We start from the raw sequence: 12,580 nt of genomic DNA, 5'->3' as shown, positions 1-12,580 counted from the left end.
TATTTATATTTATATATATATATATACCTATATATGTATATATGTATGTATATTTCCCTTTTGTATGTGTGCTTGTATAAGAATATGAGCTAGTTGTTTATTCAATTCCTTGGCTGGCTGTATCTATTAGTTGTATTTAATATTAGGTTTACTTTATATCGGATTTTTATGGAGTTGTTGTGAACTTGTATATATGTTTAGATGTGTTTGTATGCGTATATTCCTATCCTACTTTTTTCTCCTGCTTCCTCTTCTGTCTTCTTCTTGTCTCTGTCTTCTTTTTGCCTCTTCACTCTGGTTGTTTCTCTTTCTCCTTCCCCTCCCTCCCTGTCCCCCCGTATAGATTTCCTTATCCTTGACCCCAAACCCAAAGTTACCTGTTTCTTTAACTCTTCTGTTTTCTTTTAAGTTGTCTCTGGTTCTGCTGTTCTTCTTTGCCAAGTCTCGCGGTTCTTCCTGGCGAGGTCGCAGCACGGCTCCTGCCCACCAGGGGCCTCCCGCTACTCCGGTCTTTTGCAGGGGTCTTTTGCAGGGGTCTAACGCGTCTATCACGCCCCCTGCTTCTCATACATTTCACTCTATCTTGTTGTCTTCAGGTAGGGATTGTTGCGGGGGGGGGGGGGGGCGGGTGGCAGGGAGGGCAAAGGAAGGTAGATGTAAATTATTTAGAATTCAAACACAATACTCTAAAAAATTCAAAACTCCCAGAGATGTTATAGTGTGCTGTGCAAAAAAACCCCTGAGGGATGAAATTCTGATTGAGAATACAAAGGAACCAACACTATACAAAGGAAACAAAATAGTAATATTAAAGGAAATACCCTCCTCAGCCCTGGAAAGGCAGAGAAAATACTATTTTTGACAGATGAATTAAAAAAGAGACATGTAAAATTCAAATGGGAAAAAAGGAAGGGTATAATGGTGACATGGAGAGAAACCAAATATTGGCTCACTTCCGAACCAAAGGCAAGATCATTTTGGGAGAAATTAATTAAAATAGAAGGGCACAAGGAAGAGGACAAGATCAAAGAAAGGGAGAAGAACGGTGCAACACAATCTAAAAAGCCAGAAGTGGACGATGAAGCACCAGGACCTTCAGAAGAACGTGAAGAAGACGAATATGAAAATAAAAGAAAGAGAGCCAGAGAGAAATCACCGAAGCTATACCCACCCCAACCATTTGAAGCAAGGAAGGATACCGATGTAGAAGAAATTAACAAAAATAATGATGGACTGTAAAATCAAAGTATATAGTTGCAATGTTAACAGTCTCAACTCCCCTAATAAAAGAAAGAAAATATTTCACCAATTAAAAAAAGGAAATTATGGTATTATTTCGTTGCAAGAAACACACATCACAAAAAAACATAGTAAATTTTTAGAGCAAAACACCCTGGGAAAAATGTTCTATACAGCAGGTCCCCAAAAGAAAAATGGAATCGTAATGTACATAAACGAAAAAATACAATCAAAGTTAATATTCAAGGACCAGGAGGGAAGAATACTAGGTATAAGAATAGAGATAGAAGGCAGAGATATATTAGTATGCTCCATATATGCACCGAATTCAACCAAAGACAGCTTTATTAATAAATTGAAAAGATATATAGAGGAACAGGAATACAAAGATCTACTAATATTAGGAGACTTTAATGGAGTGCTAGACCCACTAAAGGACAAATCCATCAATAAGTCAAAACCAAACCCTAAAAAACTGGGAGTATTACCCAAAAAAATTAAAAAATTACTAGACGACCTAGATCTAAAAGATGTATGGAGATTCCAACACGAAGGTGAAAGAGATTTCACCTTCTTTTCACACAGACACAAAACATGGACCCGCATAGATATGGTTTGGGGATCCAAAACACTAATACCCAACATTGTGAAATGTAAAATACTCCCCATGATAAACTCTGACCACTCCCCGTTAGAGCTAATAATAGACATACACCAAGAAGAGAATAGTATGTTTACTTGGAAATTGAGGGATGACCTCATAAAAGATCCAAACCAGCTAGAGAAAACCAACTCAGTAATAAAGGAATATTTCGAACTCAATGCAGAAAAGGGAACACCCATAGACATTGTGTGGGATGCCAAGAAGGCATACTTGAGAGGTCACTTCCTCGAACGGGGGGCTAGAATGAGAAAGCTTAAAAAGGCTAAATGTGACAAACTACTCAACGAAATAACCAAATTTGAAACCCAAGCGAAGGAAAATCCACACAACAAAAAAATCCTGCACCACCTAGAATTAAAGAAGCAGATGAACACCCTTCAGATTGAGGAGATAGAAAAGAAACTCAAATTTGTCAAACAATACCATTTTGAAAATGCGAATAAGATCGGAAAGTGGTTATTGAGAAGAATAAATATAAAAAGACAAAAGAAACATATAACAAAAATAGAGGAGAACGGGACAAGTTATTTCCAAACAAAAGATATCATGGAACAATTTGTAAAATATTACAAAGAATTATACAAGGATGAAAAGGTGTCGGAGGAAAAAATTTCACAATACCTAGGAAAACAAGACATTCTACGTATAACAGAAGAGCAAAGGGAAAGTTTGAATAAAACCATCACCCAGGAGGAGATTAAAATGATAATAAAAAATATGCCCGCTGATAAAGCACCAGGGCCCGATGGTTTCACCACCAAATACTACAAGGCTTTCCAGGAAATTCTAGCACCACACTTGCAAAAAGTAATGAACAATATACTAGAGAAAGGTAAAATCCCTGAGTCCTGGAAAGCTGCTTCGATCTCTCTAATACACAAAGAAAATACGAGTAACACGTCGGTCAAAAACTACAGACCCATCTCGTTACTTAACGTGGACTATAAAATATTCATGGAAGTTCTAGCCAGTAGACTAAAAAACTTATTAAATAGCAGAATAGCGGAAGATCAAACAGGGTTCCTACCGAAGCGCCAACTAAGAGACAATATAAGAACTGTAATAAACATCATAGACTATTGCGAAAAATCAAAACAGAAAGAAGTAGGCCTAATTTTCCTCGACGCGGAAAAAGCATTCGACAGGGTCAACTGGAACTTTATTAGGGCATTATTAAGGGAGATGGATATAGGATACCAATTTACAAAAGCGATAGAAGCGATATATAACGATCAAAATGCAAAAATAATGATAAACGGACATCAATCAATAGACATCCCCATAATGAAGGGGACAAGACAGGGATGCCCGATGTCACCCCTGATATTTATCTTAACCTTAGAAACCCTACTCAACAACATAAGAAAGAACCCGGAACTAACAGGACTAAGAATAAAAGGCCACTCCTTTAAATTACGCGCGTTTGCGGACGATGTGGTGCTCTTTGTGGAGGATCCACTTAACAACATTAACAAAGTCTGACTTGGCCATGGTAGTCCATGCTCTGGTTACATCCCGTCTAGACTACTGCAACGCTCTCTGCGTGGGGTTGCCTTTGAAGACGGCTCTGAAGCTCCAACTAGTCCAACGCTCGGCAGCCATGATACTAACAGGAGCGGAGCGCAGGGAGCATACAACCCCTCTGCTGCACCAGCTCCACTGGCTGCCGATTTGCTACCGGGCTCAATTCAAAATGCTGGCATTGGCCTATAAAGCCCTAAACGGTTCGGGCCCAAGCTACCTATCCGAACGTATCTCTGCCTACGAACCCACCAGGACTCTAAGATCTTCTGGGGAGGCCCTGCTCCCGATCCCGCCTGCATCACAAGCACGGGGCCTTCTCTGTGGTGGCCCCCCGGCTGTGGAACACCCTTCCCATGGATATTAGATCAGCTCCTACGTTAATGGTGTTTCAAAGGAAACTAAAAACCTGGCTGTTTGAACAGGCATTCGGATAAACAGTGCAAGGAATATGATGAATATAAGAACGGAATTACGGACGACGAATTGGATCATGATTCTAGTGATGAGACGTTAAGGTGTTGTATTGATGTGTCATTACTTTGTATACTATGCTGTTAATGGTTTTTAAATTGTATGCTGTTATGATTGTCTTTTTGCTCTTGTTGTGAACCGTGTTGAGTCGCCTACGGGCTGAGAAACTGCGGTATACAAGCAAAGTAAATAAAATAATAAATAAATAAATAAATGGCTAAAGGTAATTGAGAAGTATGGAGAAGTAGCTGGCCTGAAGGTTAATAGAGACAAAACGCAAATCATTGTCAAAAACATGAGTAAGGAAAATCAAGAAAAATTGCAAGAACAGACGGGAATAAAAGTAAGTACGAAAGTAAAATACCTAGGAATAATAATCACTCCCAACAACAACCACCTCATAAAAAATAATTATGAAAAGAAATGGTCCGAAATTCAAATCAAACTGCAGAAATGGTCAATGCTTAACCTGTCGTTGCTAGGCAAAATTGCAGTAATAAAAATGAACGTCCTACCAGACATTCTATTTACATTTCAAGCACTTCCAATTCTGAAAACAAAGGCACTGTTGAACAAATGGCAGAAGGAAATCATCAAATTCATATGGAACAATAAGAAACACAGAATGAGCACAATACACCTAGTGGATGACAAAAGGCGAGGGGGGCTAGCCCTCCCTGAGCTACAATTATACTACGACGCCGCTGCACTATGCTGGCTCCGGGACTGGGCGACATTAAAAAAAGAGAAGATCCTAGCAGTGGAAGGGTTTGATATAAATAAGGGGTGGCATGCTTACCTCTGGAGAGACAAGGGTAAGAAGGAAAAACTTTTCAAAAACCACCCCATAAGAGCTACACTCATTAATACATGGAACAAATATAAAAATAAATTACATCAAAAAACACCAATGTGGTTTACCCCTACTGAAGCGCACCATAAAAGGGTGCGAAAAATAAAAGGGTGCGGAAAATATGGCTCACATACAATCAACTCTTAAACATTAAGGGACAGGAAATAACACTAAAACCAAGAGAAGAACTAAACCAAACAGACTCCTCTATCTCATGGTTTCATTACCATCAGATTAGAGAAAATTTCCAGATCGACAAAATAGTAGGCTTCGAGACTAGAACATCCTTCTGGGATAACATATTAACAACGGATACAAAACTCATAAGAAAAATATATGACCAGCTGCTAATCTGGGCCACAGAAACAGAGCAAGTGAAGACCAATATGATAAGTTGGGCAAGGGATGTAGGCCAATCAATACCGTTAGCAGATTGGAAAAAAATCTGGAAAAACAAAATTAAGTATACATATGCCACCGATTTAAAGGAGAGCTGATACAAGATCTTCTATAGATGGTACCTAACACCCGAGACCCTAGCCAAAATTAATAAGAACAAAAAAAAAGACCGATGTTGGAAATGTGGGAGGGAAAAAGGAACATTTTTACATATGTGGTGGAACTGTAAAAAGATAAAAAAAATACTGGGTACAAATTCATAGATCGATAGAAAAAATACTGGAGATAAAATTCGAATTTAGACCAGAAATTCTATTACTAGGACTTCACAATCTTAAACTCGAAAAGAATGATGACAAAATAATTTTCTATTTAACAACAGCTGCTAGGATGGTCCTAGCAAAAATGTGGAAAATTAAAGAAGTTCCAACACTAGAACATTGGACTAGCAAAATAATGGACATAATAAACACGGACATCTTGACACAGAGGATTTCCCAAAACTACAGAATACCTCAAAGAACCAACTGGAAATCAGTATTAAAATTCATAAAGGAGGAAAACAATGGGATGTACACAATAGATATATAAAAGTAATCCAAGAAAAAGATGAAAGCAAAGAAAGTATAGGGGATTAAATACCCCGAGCAAATAACCATATTGGTATCTTTTTAAGGAAACCAGTCACAAGGTGCGAAACAAAACTTAACAGTTATCTTAAACACACCAGGAAAAAACAAAAACAAATTGAGAAACTTGAACTTAATACGTAAAGTTAAGAATGTTTGAACCACTCTGGATAAACCTGGAAGTACCCCCCAACCCATCCTCGTTGTCCCCACCTACCCATCACTTTCTTTCCCTATATGTGACCCGCCCCCCCCCCTTCCTTCTCAACCCTTTTCCTTCATTATGGCCACCCTTTGTAACTTTCCCCTCCACCCATACCCTGCTTTTAATAATATACATGTAAAATAAAATTATTAAATAGAGATAAATATGAATTACAAAATCAGGAAATATACGTAAATTAACAATATAGGGGGAAGCCTCCTCAACCTGTATGTTTGTATGTAAGGTATTTGTTGTGTTTGATGTCTTGCCCTGTTTGTATATATGTTGGTGTTGTTCAAAACCTTTTCAATTAAAAAAAAAAAGAAGCAAAAGGTGACAAATAAACGATGACCACAGATTGCAAATACTCAATATACATAACATTGCCTAAGAAAGGAGATACAATAGATTGTAGGGCTGGGCAGTTTCGTTTCGTAATTTCGTAATTCTTTAAAAATTCGTTATTTTTTTTGGTTACGAAGCGATAACGAACCATTCAGGAGCATCTAAAAAACGAAACGAATTTTTCAATTCGTTTCATAATTGCTTCAAATTCGTTTCGTATTCGTTTCGTTATTATTTCCACATGTCTGGGGCAAGTTTTATAGCTGTTGTTTGTTTAATCAGTGAAAAAAAAATTATAAATATCACACCAACAGTCAACAACAGAGGGAGAGGGAAGCTTCAGAAGTTCCCCCTGTCCCATATGGAGGTTTTTTAGCGTATTGCGCGGTCGCGTCCGCCATTAATGGATCGATTCGTATTCGTTTCGTATTCGTTTCGTATTTTTCGTAATTTTACAAAATTTCGTAAATATCGAACTTTTTTAAAGAAAAATTTCGGAATTCTTTTAAATATTGAAACGCAAAAAACCCCAAAAAACGAATCGAGTTTAGAAACAAATTTTTCCGTGGTTGCCCAGCCCTAATAGATTGCTATATGAAGAGAATCACTGCCTTAATTTCTATGCAAGCAAAGTTACCCTCAAAATTCTACAATAAATACTGTGGCCATATATGGAGTGGGAAAGGCAGATATCCATGCTGGAATCGAGAAAGAAAGTAGTGCTAGGTATCATATTACAAACATACAAGTGATAAGGAATTACAACAAAGACTTTCAGAAGGAAATCAGCCTGTACTTTACAGATTATAGCAAAACCTAATGTTCTGTAAATCATGAAAAACTATGGATTGCTCATAAGAAATGGGTGTGCCACAACAATTATCCTGATGCATAACCTGTACTCAGGACAAAAAGCTACCATTAGCCAAGAATAAGAAGAAACTGAGTCATTTTCAATTGACAAGGGCCTCGGGCAAAGCTGCATTTTATCCTATTTTTTTTAATTTGTATGATAACATATGTAAAGCAAGACTAAACTCAAAGGAAGAGGCATGAAAATTGGAGGACGGAATGCCAACATTTTAAAATATGTCAATGACACCATACTACTTGCAGAACATGGCAAAGGCTTGGAACAATTAATGAAGAAAATGAAAGAAATATATGCAAAGACGTGTATGTATGAAGAAAACAAAAATAACAACCACAAATGAAACATAACTTTAAAGCTGACAATGAAGACATGGAAATAGTCCCAGATTTTCCATACCTTGGTTCTCAGACATTAATTAGAATTGGACTGCAATCAAGAAATCCAAAAAGGTCCAGGGCTTGAAAGGGCAGCTATGAAAAAACTACACAATATCTGGAGGTATAAAGATGTATAATTGAATACTAAAGTTAGGGTTCCCCATGCTATCGTATTTCCCATTTCTATCGGAAAACAGCCAATATCCAGGATTTAATCTTGGAGGAACATGTAAATCTGGCGTGCATAACAGAGACCTGGTTGGAGGTGGCTTGGGGTGGTGGTGGTTAATCTCACCCTGCTTTGCCTGCTAGGCTATTCCGTGCAGCACCAGCCAAGATCTGGAAGCCGGGAAGGCGGAGTCGCCGTGTCTATAGGTGCCCCATCCCACAGTAAACCACCTTTGAATGTGTCCACCTAAGAGGAGGTGACCGGGACGGAATAGGGATTCTGTTAGTGTATTAATGACCCCGCTGCACTACAGTCTCCTTGCCTGAGCTAGCCGGGATGATCTTAGGTCTGGAGTTAAGAGTCCCAGTGGCTCATAGTGCTGGGGAACTTCCATGTCCATGTAAAGCCCACCTTGTCAGGAGTGGCTCAGGACTTCATGGTCACCATGGCAACCATGGGGCTGTCCCATCTAGTATCTGGTCCTATTCACAGAGCTTGACACACACTAGACTTGGTTTTCTGCCAGGGATGGGAGAAAGGTGGTGGTGTGAAGGAGCTGACCGTTTCCGCAGGAGCAAAGGCAAAGGCAGCAGCAGCAGCAAGGGACCCACGAGAGTCCTGCCTCTTTCTCTCACCTGCCTTGCCTGCCTTGCCTCTCACCTGCCTTGTGTTGTGTTCCCTGAACCACATTTTAAAATAACCATCAATACAGACATTTTCCTTCTAACAATTGATCAAAATTATATTTCAACCAGGTGCATCTTCAATACTTTAGAAACACTTTAGAAATGAAATGCTAGTGCCCCTCAGTTTTGGAATGACTTTTGAAACATTGTTTCTATCGCTCGCACATGCCTATGTGTAGCTTCTTAGCAGGTCTGTACTTAGAATCATAGAATCACAGAGTTGGAAGAGACCTGGTGAGCCATCGAGTCTAACCCCCTGCCAAGAAATAGGAAAATCGCATTCAAAGCACCCCCAACTTTTTTAAACAGAGGCCATCCAGCCTCTGTTTAAAAGCCTTCAAAGAAAGAGGCTCCATCACACTCCAGGGCAGAGAGTTCCACTGCTGAACAGCTCCCACAGTCAGGAAGTTCTTCCTAATGTTCAGGTGGAACCTCCTTTCCTGTAGTTTGAAGTCATTGTTCCGCATCTTAGTCTTCAGGGCAGTAGAAAACAAGCTTCCTTCCTCCTTCCTTATCACTTCCCCTCACGTATTTATACTTATAGGCGTGTTCTCAAGACTCTTGATCGTTTTTGTGTCCCCCCCCCCCCCCCCCGTAATTGTAATACATTTCCATTTTTTACCTTCCGGGTGAAAAGAGTGGGGTATAAATATAGTAAATACATACATACAAATAACTGCTACACTTTGTAAGGGTTTGGGATCTTGTAGGAGTATTCTTAAATCCAAGGCTAGCAGGCAATTGTAAAGGGCAGAGCGAATGTAAACTTTTGTGCTGCCGTTACACACAACATGACATTTTGTATACTTCTTTTGCATCCTCCCTACCTCCAGGTTGAACGCCTCGAGGCGTTTGCGGTGCGTGCGTCAGGTAGATGGGCCTCCTGTTACCCTGGCAACTGCCTGGGCCCTGCCGTTCCATCCCTTTCAACCTGCATTTGCACCTTGCAAATAGAACTGTTCTATCGTGAATGAATGAATGAAACCATTCTACTCTGTCAAAACAATAAAGTACACTTCAAGAGACAGTTCAGATTTTCCAAAATGCTCTAAAGCTGGAGTGTTAAAATAATATTAGTCTTCACCCCAAATGAATTGTCTCGCTGCCCAGCTGTCCAGGCCAGTCCACAGAAAGTCTCTCAAACTTCATGCTTAATGCTGCCGCTGCCTCTCCACCCCTTACCTTAGAAAAGTGTCTTTTAGACTGTTGGTTAAGAGAAGGGCTTTGAATGCAAACTGTTGAATTATGATCAAATTCAATGAACATAGATGGGTTTGGATTTGAATGATCCAGTCCCCTCTCTCAAATTGACAGCATTACATTCCTCCTGGCTGATGTCAGAGTTTTTGATTTCACGTTTACAAATGAGCACCACTATATAGAACCCAGTGTGAACACCATAATGCTAAGAAGAGACTACATGATTTGGAGTGATCGTATGTAGAGATCTATGTAACTGTGAAGTTCCACATGTGAATGATGACAAAAGAGGGTGGCCAATATAATCCCAAATCCTCATTTAACTGAGAATTTGAGAATCTTTTCAGACTTAAGTATACATATAAAAGAGAAAGAGTCTGCATAATAATTAATATAAATATATCTTCATCAACACTCTAATGCAACTGTATTGAAGACTACATAATGAAACTTTGAGAATTTCCGCTACCTGTGTTCCCTCATTCCCTCTGTTTCCTTTTCTTTCACAGTTGAAGGCTCTTCAAGATCATAGGAGAAAAGGTGAAAGGGGCTATGTGGTACATAAGGCATTTTTTCAATCGTTGGAAACACTTTCGGAGTAACTGAAGATGCATTTTGGACGCAGTTGATGGACACAGATGAGGAAGCTGATGACGGGAGGTTATAATCGTGTGAAGCAAATGAATCAGACACAGAAGTTGATGGACTCCTGGATGGACTTTGTGTCCTAAAGCTCACTGGTGGCCTCTCATCCTGAGAAAGTACACTTGAGGTACCTGAAGACTCAGAACTTTGTGTACTGTATTTAACCACCTGTAGTTCTGGGAGCTCACTAGATAGAAGAGGCAGGTGGGAAGGGAATAAAAAAAAGGCAGAATAGGAAAGGGGAGAAAATGATATTACTGAAAGGATCTTAATAAATGGCTTATGATGAAAGCAATTAAAAACTTTAGATCATATACATGCAAAACTTGCCTAAGAGACCAAAGAAGGTGGAATATAGTCTTCAGACTCTCTTTCCCATGGGATACATCCATGTACCTAGTTTCCCTTGATATATCTCATATGTCTAAATGAGATAAATATCTTTGAAATTAAAGGGAATGGTTCAGGAAAAAAAACTAAAATTGGAGCGGGAGAGCCATGTTCCTGTTTAGGATATATAAACATAATGAAATCTCTCACTCCATTAAAAATAGTACATTTTAGTGACATGTATTACATTTATTTTGATTACAAAAATGTTTTAAAATAAGGTGGTATTCTACAGTCCCTGGGATAGGTCACAGGGTGCTGCTACAGTTTCTGTGGAAGGGAAGGGACATATGTTTAGTGCCTCCCTTAGAGTTACCCTGCTGTCAGTGCTCCAGTATCAATGATAATATAGGTTAAAAAATTAGGTATCTTTACATGTGTTCAATATTTTAGCCTTATTTATAGTTAGATCCAATTTAAACAACTGAACAGGTTAATCAAAAACTTCTTAAGTCCCTTTGACCAAGGTGATTCTACTTGAAGCCAAAATAAGGCTGGGTCTAAGAAAGTACATACATGAAGAAATTGAGTTTGTGTAGTCAAATTTTAGTAAAAGAGATTTCAATGAAGAGAAAGCATATATATTCTAAACTGGTGTTGTTAGCTACTTAAGTTAATGTAATGTTCAGCTCAACTCTTGTACAGGCCTCAGTCCTAATACCTGGCTTTGACCTGCCTAGTAGCCTCTTCTTCCCCCTCATCCTCTGTATTAGGCTCTGTGATTGGCTGTTCCTCTTCCTCTTCATTCTCCTCCTCTCTAGGGTCAACCAAGGGGAAGAGGCATGCAGATGGATAGAAAGACAGAACACAAGAAGAAATAAAATGAAGAAACATTTTTATCAAATAAAATGAAATCGAAACAGTAATGAGAGAGGGAAAGAAAGGGGACAGAAACAGTTAAAGCATCAAAACAATGACTACAAATATATGCTACTTAGCATGATGCCATTCTATTGCTCAAAACAGCAAGGTTTTCCCCCCTGATCAAACAATATGCTTCCAATGCATTTTATGCTATTTTACTATAGATTTTGTGTAAAGTATATCCTCTATTTAATGCTATTTTTACTTTTCTCGTAAAAGACATGATGCAGTAGTCTTGTAAGTGCTTATTCACTCATTATGGTGGGATGCTTCTACATGCAATAAGTGTTTAATTTCCCCCCTTTCTGCACATTTCCTACCCTTTCTCTTTGGAAAAAGGGAAGCCCAGATGCATAAATGAATACAACATTGAATAGTTGTGCAGAAACAATTGTTTTTAGTTATTAAAGATTACAGATTTTTAATAAGTTATATCCATCCAAAGAGGAGGAAGATAAGACAGTATAGACTGAGAGATAGCCCTGAGATAAGAGTTCTGCAGGTATGTAGCTTGGTGAACATTCTCTATGTGATGAATAACAATTAAGTTGCTGAATTCAGAATAAGAGTGGCACACAAAGTTGCTGCAAATTAGATAATACTTTCTCCTAAAATGGTGTTCTGTTAATTGCAAATTACTCCTATTAATTATGAATATGCAAGATTCAGAGAGAGAAATACAGCACATATCTACTTAAAATCAAAAATTTAGCATCATATTAAGATTCTCAGTGATATTACAACCAAGCAGAAATGTTGCATGGCATTTTGAGTTTAAAGCATATTTACATGAATAGATCTTGTGTACCATTCTGATTTCAAACTCCTGAAGTGGGAAAAAGGCATTTATAACCTTATACTGGCACCCAGAAAGAAAGAAAAAAACCCACCTTACTCGATGGATGATATGTATGTATCCAAATTACAAATACACAAAATTGTTCTTTTAAGCAGAAAGGAAGGCAGATATGATATCAATCTGTTATGTGCAAACAATAAAACAAAAAAGTATAAAGTAGTGAAACACAAGTAATGTCTCCCATTTC

General features: G+C 38.5%; 1 protein-coding gene across 10 annotated transcripts in view; it reads right to left on the bottom strand.

Moving 5' to 3' along the window:
* Positions 1 to 12,580, bottom strand: part of FHOD3 (formin homology 2 domain containing 3) — a 496,353-nt gene that overhangs the window by 194,431 nt on the left and 289,342 nt on the right. For 6 of the 10 annotated variants that reach the window (XM_060781410.2, XM_060781412.2, XM_060781413.2 and 3 more), the window contains exons 11-12: positions 11,332 to 11,427; positions 10,105 to 10,467 (exon numbers count right to left, since the gene is read on the bottom strand). The exons of 2 other annotated variants lie outside the window; for them this stretch is intronic. In XM_060781410.2, coding sequence (XP_060637393.2) covers positions 10,105 to 10,467; positions 11,332 to 11,427 — 459 coding nt within the window. The remainder of the gene's footprint in view (positions 1 to 10,104; positions 10,468 to 11,331; positions 11,428 to 12,580) is intronic. 2 more of the 10 variants (XM_060781415.2, XM_060781418.2) reach the window with 2 other exon arrangements.

This window comes from Anolis sagrei, chromosome 6 (genome assembly GCF_037176765.1).
Source record: "Anolis sagrei isolate rAnoSag1 chromosome 6, rAnoSag1.mat, whole genome shotgun sequence".
NCBI classification, from domain to species: Eukaryota; Metazoa; Chordata; class Lepidosauria; order Squamata; family Dactyloidae; genus Anolis; species Anolis sagrei.
Note: the sequence above shows the minus strand (reverse complement) of the source record. Positions and strands in the feature narration are given on the sequence as shown.